Source organism: Equus caballus, chromosome 6 (genome assembly GCF_041296265.1).
Source record: "Equus caballus isolate H_3958 breed thoroughbred chromosome 6, TB-T2T, whole genome shotgun sequence".
Lineage (NCBI taxonomy): Eukaryota > Metazoa > Chordata > Mammalia > Perissodactyla > Equidae > Equus > Equus caballus.
In genome coordinates this window covers 84,617,968-84,631,665 of record NC_091689.1, presented here as the reverse complement: position 1 = coordinate 84,631,665, position 13,698 = coordinate 84,617,968, and the positions used below count along the sequence as shown (strand labels likewise).

At 42.1% G+C, this 13,698-nt stretch overlaps 1 protein-coding gene across 1 annotated transcript in view; it reads left to right on the top strand.

Annotated features, from left to right (window-relative positions):
• Positions 1–3,040, top strand: part of TESPA1 (thymocyte expressed, positive selection associated 1) — a 34,799-nt gene extending 31,759 nt beyond the window's left edge. The window contains exon 11 of the mRNA XM_005611272.4: positions 2,245–3,040. Coding sequence (XP_005611329.2) covers positions 2,245–2,489 — 245 coding nt within the window. The 3' untranslated portion in view covers positions 2,490–3,040. The remainder of the gene's footprint in view (positions 1–2,244) is intronic.
• The last annotated feature ends 10,658 nt before the right edge of the window (positions 3,041–13,698 follow it).

Below are 13,698 nucleotides of genomic sequence, written 5' to 3'. Positions count from 1 at the left end.
TAGAGAAAGATGGGCACAGACATTAGCTCAGAGCTAATCTTCCTCAGCAAAAAGAGGAGGATTGGCAGCGGATGTTAGCTCAGGGCTAATCTTTCTTAAAAAAAAAAATTAAGGAAAGATAAATAGATAGCAGATTTTGAAACAAAGTCTTCTATGCTATTTTAAGTGTTTTGATTTAGTCTAGGAAGATAAGGAGCCACTTAAAAATTTACAAAGGAAGTGATATAATTAGATTTATCTTTTAGAAAGATCATTCTGGCAGACGTATGGGAGATGGTTGGAACAGAGAGCCAGTGGAGTAAGGAAAATCATTTAAGACTGAGGAGAAACATGATGACCAGAAACAAGATGAGGTTACTGGGGATGGAAGGAAAGAAGGGTGGAATTTTAAGATATTTAACATGTACAATGGCTCAGCCTAAGACCAGTCAGACTTGTGTTGGGGAGGTAGGAATAAGGAAAAAAATGAAACAGAGAAATTTTGAGGTTTCTTCTTGGATGACAAAGTGAATATTAATGTCCTTTTGTTAAGAACAAAATACAGTAGAACTAACAAGTTGGAAGGCAAATGTTTTAAAGTATAATTTTCAAAAAGGCAAAATAATGACTTACGCAAATGTAAGATAAACATGTTCAAAGATTTTATTCAACTCATTAATCATGAGATACCAGTAGTGTGTTTGAACACGTCCAAAGAGTATTTAAGAAGCTAGTTATATATTGACAACCTAACAGATTGCTGAGTTAGCTGCAAAACTGGTTAATATCCAACACCATAAACTCTAATCTCTGGGATTATTGGTTACACTGGAAAGAAATTATTTGCACCTCTACCCAACATAAATTTATAAGGTAATATCTGCCCCTACAGAGTAATAAAATAGCCCCGTAAATAGGAACTCAAGATTAACACTGTACTGAAAGGGTATCTGGTAATCTTGTTTGTCTATTTCAAGTTTAGAACAATTTGATGAGTTCAGATTTGGATATAAAGTACTTCTGAAACACTAAAATGGAGAAGTCCATAAGGCAGCTGCATGTATGAATTTGAGGATAGAGTTCTTTAGAATTCAATGCTCACTTATACTGGGTGAAGGCATAAGAAATAATAATTCAGCTAGGGAAAGTATGCAGAGTCAGAATTTGGAGTGAAAAAGGAACCCCGAGAAACATTAATACTTAAGGATTGATCAAACAAAAGATGTCCCTAAAGGAGTAGCCATATTGATTAGAAAAAGAAAGTTTCAAATAGAAGCCAAGTGTTTTAAGAAGGAGAGTGTAGTCTTCAGGAACACGTCACAAAATATCCAGCAGGAAGGACTATGCAAAGATACCACTGGATTTGCAACTAGATAATGATTAGAAACCTTAGTAAGAGTATTTTTACTTGTGTGACAGGGCTTTAAAATATTAATATGAAAAGTGAATAGGAAATTATGCAAATAAAGTGGGTAAGGAGGTCAAGAGACTCTAAGGAGTGTTTTGTTTAGTTTTTTTCTAGCATGGGGAACATTTCAGCATGCGTATTTGCTGAAGGATGAATCATTGGGTGAGAGAGGCCATGGGTCAGGAAAGTAGGGAGAGCGATGATCTGAGGTCTCTGAAGAATTGGAATGAGTTGAGATCCCAAGCACTCTTGGAGGGTTTAGCCATGAGCTAAAGGTACAGATCTTTGACATTAGAGGAAAGGAAAAAGGACAGGTGTGAACACAGTTCCATTGCTCACCTGGAGAGGGAAGTCAAGAAATCTCTGCCTATTGGTCTCTCTCTTTTTCCTATTGGGTCATCACTAAGAAGTGTGAGGCAGGGAATTTGAGGAAGGTAGTAAATACCTGTGATTTCCACTATAGAGAAAGCACAACAGAAATATTTATTAGGAGAAACATGTTAACATTTAAATAGGTGAGCAATGTTAAGGCTCAGCTCAAGATACAGAACATGGATGGCAATGGCTTTGTAACTTTCTCCAGCAGTGCTCAGCAATCTATATAAAAGAATAAGGATAAAAGTTTTTTATTTTTAATTTTTTTATAAGCATAAAAAAATGAGAGGTAAACTCAGAAATCTCACTTTATGGTGAGAAGAAAAGAAAGTCTAAGTGACATGACTCTTTGATGTTGCTGCTGTTGCTAATAACTTTATTATAAACATTTCCATAGGTGGAGTGTGAAAGTTTCTACCAATACCAGTACCCAAAGTTGCCTCAAAAATGCATGATATGTTTCTTTTTAATTCCCATCACAGGCTTCCTCCGCCACCACCACAGCACATGCTCTGACAGCAGTGGCTTCACAGAAGAGCCTAATTCCCGCCTCTTCTTAAAGGAGGTTGTACAGCCTCCAGCATCCAGCTCCTGCTCCCTGGCCCTACAAACTGCTGAACTCAGCGGGAGAAAGGCAGCATGGTACACTGGAAGGAAGACCAGCCTGAGAGACTTGGAATTGACGTCTGACGCTGTTGTAAACTGCACACACAGAGAAAGACCCTAGGCATGTCCCTTCATTTCTCTGCACATTGGTTTCTCTACTATGTGGGTATTGAAACACATGATATGGACAGTGGTGAACTGGAAAAAGAGTTAATTTTCTCCCAAACTTTGTCACTGCCTAGGGCAGTTAGAGAATTTAAGTATGATCAAGTTTGAGGAACAAGGGTTGCTACTGGAATACTCTCAAAGGGCTCAAGCTAGGTGAGGAAGGAGAAATCCCACTTTCAGGCTCTGAAACCTTGGTGCAACCTGCAGGGGTACTCCCTCTGAGCCTCTACAGAGCCCTATGTGCCCCCAGTTAAATTCCAGGAAGTCCTTCCCAATACCACACTCCTGTTTGTCTTCTTGAGGCCTCATCTGAGGAGATCCACTTCGAGCCTCCCCCTTAAAAATCAGCTTCTCCCTCTATCCCAAATTTTGTATCTTCCTAGGAAAAGAGATGAGTGGAATTCAGGATCCCTCCTCTTGGCCACTGCAAAAAAGTTCACAGTATTTTCTGCTGGCAGAAAACAATACAAATAAAACTATTTTTAAACCTTGGCATTTTTAAAAGAGAATTAACAGTCATTATTTGTGTTGGATGGAAAATGTTTTGTCAACAAACAGGTCTTGGGCACCCACAGTGCTCTACCGGGCTGTATGTGGTACAGAGCATCTTAGACAAGTTCTTCCACCAAGAAAATTTTAGTAGAGTGGGAGAGAGAACACGCATACCCACACACACATTTGCAGTAATGTATTATTTGGTTGACTAACAAATCACAAGACAGCAAAGACCAGAAGAGAGGGATTTGAGGGAAAGCATAACCATGAGTGTTAAAGAAAAAAATCATACCAGATATGATGAGGAAACACAGGTTGATTTTATTCCAATTCTATGGCCAGCGATAGGAGAGAGAGCACTGAGTGTAAACCAAGTCTAATTGCATAGCCAGGTGGAAACAAAAAGACAGGGGAGTTTTCGGGGCTGGCCCCATGGCTGAGTGGTTAAGTTCGCGTGCTCTGCTGCAGGCGGCCCAGTGTTTCGTTGGTTCGAATCCTGGGCGCAGACATGGCACTGCTCATCAGACCACGCTGAGGCAGCGTCCCACATGCCACAACTAGAAGGACCCACGATGAAGAATATACAACTATGTACTGGGGGGCTTTGGGGAGAAAAAAGGTGAAAAAAATAAAATCTTTACAAAAGAAAAAAAAAGACAAGGAGTTTTTAAGAGCTGGAGTAGTGGGAAGCTTAGACCATCTGTGTTTGCTAATTGGCCCTCCCCAAAGGAAAAGTAAGCTCTCTGGTACCTTCATGACAGGAGGTAGTTTTACAACTGGAGCCAGGGGCCCTGCTGAAGTTAGGCTCCTAGCCTTCCTTCCACAAAAGCAAGAAGATAGGGCTGCTGTTTTCCTTGATGTTTACGTTTCAGAGAGATGGTTCTCAGGTGTAGAGAAAGACTTTCCTGGGTTGTAAAACTGGAATGAGTCTGGGAGAAGATTTATATCTCAAAGGGACAGAGAAAAGATTGACAATAACAAGCTTTCTAAAATAAATCCTCTAAGAAAACGGAGGTCAGAGCCTAGTGTCAGAAAGAAACCTGTCCAAACTTTAGTCAAGCTGAGGGGAACGTCAGGCCACCTTGGTCATGAGAGAGCACAAAAGGATCTGGGATTACTTCATCTAATGAGCCTAAGAGACTAACAGCACATTGAGGAAACGGGTTGGGGCTGCAGAACGAGGCAATCCCCACATTCAGCTTCGCCAGAAGCTACTATGAGATACAGGAATGAACAACTGAGGGCTGCCGAGGAGCGCGTCTGGCGGGGGACGGGGATAGCATGCTGGAGGTAAGATGTGGACCGGATAACCTCCTCTGTTCCCTAGCTGCTTCCTCAGGCTCTGTTCTCTCACACAGACCGCGGGAAGTACCCGGTGGACCGCACAGGCCATACCAGGGAGGGAGGAAAAGAATGCATTCTGCCTCCCCTTCCCCTCCGGGGCAGTTCCGGAAGAACTCAGACGGTGAATCAGCATCCCTTGCGGAAGGTTCTATTTTTACCCCCGGGAACAAAAGCTTCCCCAGCCCCTCTCTCGCCTAAGCTATCTCCAGCATCTACCTCGGCTCCACCTCCTCCTGAGGAAAACCAGGCTTCTCTGCCAGACGCCCTGGCCACCGACGGTCCCCAGCATGAAGGGGAGGTGGGGGTGGTGCGGGGGAGACAGAGCTCCCGGGCTGGGCGCAGCAGGACAGCCGCTTATAGCCCCCAGGCCCCCAGGCCGATCCACAGTCCCCGCCTGTCCCCGATGTGGGTGAGAGCGGCGGAGTGGAGGGCAGGTCGGGCGCTGCGTTTAGGAGAAAAGGATTCAACGCTTGGCAATCCAGGGGCTGTTCAGTAGAGCGCAGCCCTGTAGTCCCCGCAGTGCTCCCGGATCCCGGCTATGCTCTGCTTTGGAAGCGTCCCGCCCACCAGGACAGCCGAGTTGCTAAACCCCTGTGAGCCCAAAAGAAAACAGGTTAATATTTTCATTCCCACTAGGAAAACCGAGGCCGGAGAATCATAGAATCTCACAGCTTGAAATGACTAGCCCAGTTCTCTGACTGTAAGAAAAAAGGCCTAGAGGAAGGAAATGAACTTGATTAAGATCACACGCTGGCAGCCATGACGACAGCTGGGGAACCCTGGCCGTGAGTGGGGGACGTTTTTCCATTAGATTCTTTCTCTGTGCTTTCCAGGCATTCCCGCACAATCCTCTCGAGCGCCTTTCAGTGCTGACTGCTGTCTGCCACAACTACTCCCACCCACTCCCATCGCCCCCAGTGCCATCCTGGATCACCTAGAAAGCCCTGTGTAGAGAAGAGACGCCAAAGTGAGATAGGGCACCCGCAGGAAACAGGCTGGAGCTCATACTTGTGGTCCCACAGGCAAAGTGACAAGTGTCCATATACAAATTGGCTTTCCTAACTGAACTCTAAGAGGAGACTAAGGAAAGACAGGGTCCGTACAGGGAGCTGGTTCCAAGGAAAGTAATGTGGGTGGGGAAGGCTTAGGAAATGGCTTTTCCGCACTGCAGAAAGGCCCCTGGAGGCTGTTGGGTGGCAGAGGGGAGAAGGGACTGTTGGAACGGAGAGGGACCAGAGGTGCGGAGCTGATATGAGAAGGTGTAAGCTTCCAGAGTTGCTAAAATCCAAGGATTGGGTGGTTATTCCGAGTCAGCCCAGCCCCGGTATCTGGAAGTAGGTAGCTTCACAGCTCCAGAGTGCAGTGAGGACTGAACCCTGAACCTTGGGGCCCCAGACTCATGGGAACAAACATGTTTACTGGGATCTTACGCTAGCCAGCTGTGTGCTTTAGGCCCGGTGTTTACCCTCCCTAAGGTCTCAACTATAAAGATAAAATACCTGTCCTGTTTAGTCTGCTGAGTTGGAGCAAATGAACTAATGGTATAAAAGTGCTTTTAACACAGCAATGTTTATTCTAGGCAGGATTCAAATGAGATAGAAAGCCCTGACTTACAGCATCAGCATGTTAGTAAAGTGAGGAGATAAGACTAGAATCTAGTCACTCACTAACTGTGTGACCTTAGGCAAGTTACTCAGTTTTCCTGTGCCCAGATTCTTAATCAGTAAACTGTGTATAATGTCAAAGCAAAAATTACACCAGACAAAGTTAAAGAGGCAAAAAAAGACTTTATTTACGGCTGTTGCAATGGGGGAAAGTCTGAACTCAATGCTGCTGAAGCAGGGATGACAGAATTTTTAAGGGCTGGAATGAGCTAATGGAAAAGAACTGGAGGACCTGAGGACGTGGTCAGGGCCGTCTGTATTTGCTGATTGGCTTTATCCAAAGGGAAAATTGCTCTCATATCTTTATAACTGGAGAGAGTTTTGCAACTTGGAGCTAGGCGTCCTCTGATGTTAGGGTCCTAGCCTCCCTTAGAAATTGGGAGATAACAGTGGTAGTCTTCTCTGTTGATTACATTTCAAAGAGATGGCCCCCTGTCCTTGAGAAAGACGTCCCTGAGTGGTAAAACTGGCAAGAGACTGGAAGGAGATTTGCATCTCAAAAGGGCAGAGGAAGAATTTACAGTGGCAAGTTTTCTAAAGTAAATGCTATAAGAAAATGGAGGAAGGGGCCTAGAGTCAGGAAGAAAGTTTAGTTAACTTCGGTTTGCCTAAGGTTTAGTTAATTTGAAGGGAATGTTAAAGCCATCCTGTTCAATAATAATAATAATAATGTTCACTGCATAAGCATTAAATGAGATATTCTATCTAAAGAGCAGAGCAGAGTGCCCTTCAGTTATTAAGCACTAAGGGAGGATTTGAAATTATTAATGCTAAAAATGATGTCTCAGATTTCTTCCATTTCTGAGATTCATTGATTCTTGAGGTCATGCTGCCTTTAATACAAGAAACCAGTATTTTCTCATGAAACAACTGGAAGTCTCAATTACCTGGGCATCAGTTGGTATTCTTAGGCAGGTTTCCAAGGTGAGCTTTCAATCTGCAGCCAGTTTCCTGCTCTTGCTCCGCGCACACTCTGCTGCCTGTTCTAACACGTGCACAGCTCCGCAGGTCTCAGGAAACATAAACTAACTTCACAGTCTTTGTAAACCAAACGAACTTAATGACATGAATCTTCTGGGGGTGGAGAAGGCTGGCATTCGGTTCTTGTTAAGACCTAATCCAAAATGACTATTGTGTTATCTGCTGATTGGCATGACCATTTCTGCTATACCCACCTCTTTGTTGGTGTGAGAATCGGAATTAATAGTATGGGGGTGGCCAGAGAAGACATCTCTGCTTGATCCATCTTTCCTCAGTCCTGTCCCCATCAGGACACATTTCCATACGGGACTATGACAGGAGACCTGAGCTTGGATGGCAAATGACTCCAATTCCAGTGAAACTGTTTTGTAGCAATCTTCTATCCTAAGAACATTTCTTTCTCAGATGTTTAGTGCATGATAAAGTTACCATTACTTAATACAGGCTTCTCCTTCCATACACGTCGCTGTGACTCAGCTTGGTCACCAATAAACAGTCATATGCAAGCAGATGATTTCTGTGCAGGAAAGCAAATAAAGAGCATGACTGCGTGTGTTAACACCCTTACGCACATTACCTCCTCACACGTCAGACTGGTTAGGGGAGAGTGACTTAGCCACAGCCATGGGGGGTCACCTCCTATTGTGTGAACTTTATCAAGCGAACTTTATCACTTACTCTCTATGGGATTCAGTTTCTTCATCTGATAAAAATGGGAATAATAATGTGAAGGCTGCTTTCATCTCAGGGTATTGTTGTTAGGATTGGATAAAAGAATAAAAGAGTGCTTTGCAAACTGTAAATCATATATATAATAAGGCATTATATTATTTCTTTTTATAAGTTACCATTTAAGGCACAACTATTCTCTTTCAATATCCTACTCCTCTCCAAATTTACCTGTAAGTTCAAATTTTATACTCTAATCAAAATCAGGGTTACTGTATCTACGTTTTTAAGAAAAATGCATTGTGCAGCATTTCTTTCTGTTGACTTTCATAAGCATGAGTCGGGACACAGTAACCTTCATAAGGATGCCTCCTGATCTTGGCATACACAGGAAGAATGGAGGAATGAGCACAGAACTGAGAGTAAGGAACCTGGGTTCTGCCTCGTCATGACTCTCACCTGCTGCCTGACCCTGGACTAGTCTCTTTCCGTCTCTCGGCCTCAGAGTCCGCATCCACTACCTGTTACACCTGTAGCAGCCCCCATAATCCGTATACCCCTTTCCTGTTATAATTTTTCTCTACAGAACTTATACTAGTTAACATTCTATATTTTTTGTTTTTGTTTTTGTTTTTGTTTTTGTTTTTCGAGGAAGATTAGCCCTCAGCTAACTACTGCCAGTCCTCCTCTTTTTGCTGAGGAAGCCTGGCTCTGAGCTAACATCCGTGCCCATCTTCCTCTAGTTTATACGTGGGACGCCTACCACAGCATGGCTGCCAAGCAGTGCCATGTCCGCACCCGGGATCCGAACCAGCGAACCCCGGGCAGCCGAGAAGCGGAACGTGCGAACTTAACCGCTGCGCCACCGGGCCGGCCCCGTTAACATTCTATATTTACTCATTTGTTGATTGTCTCTTTCTCCTTCCTAGAATATAGGCTCCATGAGGGAAAGCATTTTGTCTGGGTTGGTCACTGTTGTATCTTTAAGGCTAGAAAAGCACCTGATGAATTAGAGTCTATTTGTTAAATAAATGAATAAAGGAGGAATGAGGATGTCAGGTTAGATGATCTCAAATCTTAACTGTTTGAATCTTTGATTGATTTATTTTTTTTATTGAGTTAATGATAGGTTACAATCTTGTGAAATTTCAGAATCTTTGATTTAGTCATGAGGTATTTCACCATTTTATTTCATTCCACTTGTGCCATCCTCCCCTAAATGAACTGTAAAGAATACTTCCATCTCATGAGCTTAACAAGAGCAACAAAGATTCAGGTTAAAAGTAAAGCCTTTCTCATACATTAAAATAAACTCTATGTTAGCTCTTACACCAGAAGTAGCTCCCAATTTGTTCCATTTAAATAAAATTTATCTCCCATTGTATATTAAAACTACTAGAAGACAGGCAATGGGACTTTCCCTTTATCTGTACACCCAAAGGAAGAAGGCAAGCAATTTGAGTAGGGCTTCAGTGGCTATCTGAAGAAACAGTATGAGGGAAACCTAGGATTCAGTCCCTCTCCTTGAGGATCCTAGTGCTTCAAAAGAAGAAATAGGGGCCAGCCCGGAGGCACAGCAGTTAAGTTCGTACATTCTGCTTCTCGGCAGCCCGGGGTTTGCTGGTTCGGATCCCGGATGCGGACATGGCACCGCTTGGCAAAAGCCATGCTGTGGTAGGCGTCCCACATATAAAGTAGAGGAGGATGGGCACGGATGTTAGCTCAGGGCCAGTCTTCCTCAGCAGAAAGAGGAGGATTGGCAGTAGTTAGCTCAGGGCTAATCTTCCTTAAAAAAAAAAAATGAAGAAAGAGTATTGTTCTGCATGGCAGGAAGTGATCCTGCCCATATGCAGAGACAGGTGAGATGAATTTTCTAAGTTCTCTGTTGCCAAAGGTGCCTTAAAAATAAATTAGACTGTTTCAATCTGTCTAGTGGGCACTAGGATGATCCAGCTGAAGAAAGAGCTAAAGAAAGACTCAGCTGAAGACTGAGTGAGAACTGAGTTATTGCTTATGTATCTAAGCCACGTTGTCACCTGTGAAGAATGAGAAACAGTTGTTCTTCCCTTCTGAAGAATGGGAGGAGAGAAATGAGCCAAGATTCAGCAGAATGAAGACTAAACCCAAGGGGGGACTAATTGTCAGTAATCACCATAAAGCAACATGGCAATGTGACTGAGCAAGACACTACAGTAAATTTCTTGTTTGGAACTCCTTGCAAACAAAAACAAACAAAAATTCTCCTTAGCTCAGAAAAACTTCAAGAATTCATGGCATCTGAGAAATGCCCTTAAAGATCACATATACCTGTAGGCAGGAGAAGTATTGGGAGTGGAATGGGGTAGTTAATAATGCCAGATGACCAATTTCCCAGGTCTTACCCAAGAAAGAAAATTGGTTGAACCCTTTTCCTCCCTCAAGGTGGCAGTACCCCTTTAGAATGCCTGTAAAGGAGCTGAAATATGAGAGAGGGTTTTAAATGGTGAATGAGACAAGCACGGGTTGTTTAAATGTCAAAAGGGACAAGTTCAAGAGCCAGGGGTCTTCTACTGAGACAGGAACTGTGTATTTGTAGGTGTTGGAGATTAGGAAGGAAAACGGTAGCAGGTGGGAAAGATAAAGTTCAACTAGCTCCCGTTTGAACCCATGCTCAGGTCCTGATAGTCTTGGCCACATTCACCCAGAACCTGAAGACGTAAATGACCATTATTTTTATAGCTAATTTTTACTATTGTTACACATAACACTGATTAACTATTATTACTAATACAAAAATATTTTTAAGATAAATGCTATCATGTTCCAGTCACCAGTCTACAAGCTGGTTAGTAATTTTTTAAATACCTTATGTTTGTACAACATGGTTCTTATCCTGTATGCAGAAAAAAAATCTCAAACTGTCTAAAATAATAATGGAAATGTATTGGCTCTTGTGCTTGGGAAGTTTAGAGGTAGCACTGTCTTCAGATGAGGCTTGAGTTTACAGCTCAAATGGGACCAAAGCAGTTTATTCTTTCCATTTCTTGCTTCCGCTTCTTTGATGATGGTTCTATTTTCAATGAGCTTTGCCTTTCATAATCTAAAAATGACTGCCACTCAATCCTGGTTCATAAATGCTTCCTCTGGTACATACAACACAAACACTGAATCTTTCTCCTATTTCAATGCAAAAGATTTGGACTTCAGTGTGATTGGCTCAGCCCAGGTCACTTGCCGCTCATTCCATCCCCCCGTTCCTAAACAATCAACTGCTACTGAAGATTTGAGATTCACTGATTTGTTTAGGTTTCAGCTGCTTGCTCCACCCAGGGAGTCCTGGATAGATTCAGCTTCCTCAGAAGCACAAGGAGCTATTTGAGAAACAGATGGATATTCAAGTGTAAATCAGGGATGAGAACTTTTAAGATCTACTCTCTCAGCAACTTTCAAACATACAATACGATATTGTTAACTATAGTTACCAGGGTGCGCATTACATCCTCAGAACTTATTTAATTTATAACTAGAAGTTTGTACCTTTTGATCTCCTTTACCTTTTTCCCCCAGCCGCCATCCTGACCTCTGGCAACCACCAATCTGTTCTGTTTCTATGAGTTCAGCCCTATTTTAATGGGTGGAGGTAGGGGACGAAAATATCATCAATTGTGAATTTTAGACACTTTCTTGGGAGGAAAGGAACAGCTTTGAGATTGCTAAATTTTTTAATGAAGCATAATACCAATATTAACTTTTGTCTCTAATTTAAATCTTCTTCACCAATATGATTTCTTGCATTCACAAGTATTATACTTCAAAGAATATCATAACTGATCAGAAACAGGAAAATTAGTGTAAATGTGTTACAAAAAAAGACTAGTGTTTACATAGATAAGTTAGTTTGCCCAAAGATATTCAGATGTGGTATCTTGTAATGAAGTTGGGGAGGGGGGTGTCATTATGAAAGTTACAGAGTTATGAGAAATGTGCTGGTTTAATAAAATCTGTGGCTTCGGGAGTGAAGAAAGGGACATAGATGCCAAGAGTTTAAAGACATGTTGTCTAGAAGCTGACTCAAGAGCCAAGCATCTGCAGAAAGACAAAGAAGCACTTCTTCTCCCTCCTGTGCGTTCTTGCATATTACAGTCCTCAGCCCACAGACTGTGCCCAGGTGAGTAGGCTTCAACAAACTTTTGCTGCGGGAGATATAGGTGCAATCCTGTACAATGTCTCTGACCATTATGTAGACTTATTAGGCCAGCAATCTGGGTGCCTTTCCGAACCATCTTTCCTGCCACAGAGTGCTTGTTTTCCAATATCTTCTTTTTTTCACACAAATTGGCGGCATTTCTAAGCAAATATTTGCTGAAAACATTTCACTATCTCAGAGTCCTTTCCTAACATTTATGTAGTAAGATTCTCCCAACAACACTCTGAGATAGGTCTTATTAGTTTCACATTTTTCAAAAAAGGAGGATGAAATTAGAAGTCTTACGTGACATGTCTAAGACCTCACAGTTAAGAGAGGTCAAGGGCTCTTATCTTCAACTGGCCATATCTATGAGTAGTTCACAAAAGTGACCATCTCTATGTGCCATCTGACTAGTTTTCATCAGTATAATGTGAGTAAAAATTATATGTGTCACCTCTGGTCCCAGGTGATTAAATGCACCTTCTCTATACTGTCTCGCTTCTCTCGTCTTTTCACCAGAGGCACTGTATCCAGTACACAACTCTAAATCCCCAGATAATCTTGGGGTAACTACACAGAAGGAGACTGTGTCCTAATGGATGCCTGTAGAAGAGCCTCATTGCTGACCTATACTTATCTGTGGTATAAGCATATGAAACTTTTATTATGTTAAGCTACTGAAATTTAAGAGTTCATCTGTTACAACAGCTACCGTTATTTATAGTAGCTAATACTGGCACTATTGCTATCTTTTTTTTTCCCTATTTCTATTGTAGTTACTTTCACTATCTGTTTCCTTAATCCAATATCAAATTTCATTCTTTTCTTTAACCAATGGAAGAATCCATGGGAAGCAACATATGTTACTTATGATATTTGTGCAGTATACCTGACACTCCACCTGTTCAGTCTGTATCTTAGAGGTACCAAGAGTAGATTGACTGAATACGGGGAAGGAGACAACAAAATCTCCTTGGGGGACAGTGAGCGGAAGAGGATACCAAATGCCATTCTTCTGAGACCACAAAAGCTGGCTTTACCACCCTGCCTATCCGCACTTTTCAACAACTCCCAAAGGATAGTAGATGAAACACATGATGTTGATTCCAATCACAGATGCAGAGGAGTGAGATATATGGACATAAACTATGGAGTTAGGGATACAGACAGGATCATACCGAGTGCCTTATTTACTGCTTTTAATGAAATTGAAAGTGTCAAGTATAAATTGCCAAGAATCTGGATGTGTGAGAAAGGAAAATTAAGACCCAGAACCTACAGCTATGAGGAGGAACTATACTGGGGGAGTACAGAAAATGAAAAGATGTTTCAAGTTCAATGTGAGTTAAAAATGGAGAATAACAAGAAAAAAGTAAGGTACCTTCTAATCCACAAAGAAAATCTTTGCTCATCTAAAGAAAGGGGCAGGATTCCAGTATGACCTCTCTTAGGCAGCTTTTGGGGTTGTGGAGGAATGGTAAATACTGCTGTATAAAAGGAAACTGAACATTAAGAGGTTTTTAGTCCAAATTAGAATTTGTGGTAAATTCTTTATTGTCTAGTGGGGTTCTTAGGGATATTTGGACCAGCCCTTATTCATTCATCAGAATAACCTAAAATTATGCAATCTCTTTAACATAATCACTTCTTTCCAACATCTTTTCAGAATTTCCCCTCTTTTGGGGGCAGAGGTTTTCCCTGACCGGAGTCTTTTTTGTTGACAGTAATCTATAAGTCCTTGTGATGCAGATTGTCAACACCCACTTCACCTGAATGTACATGGTTTGCTTTGAATTGACAAAGAGTAAATTCACCAAGAATTGGTTTCTCTCTTTCCGAGG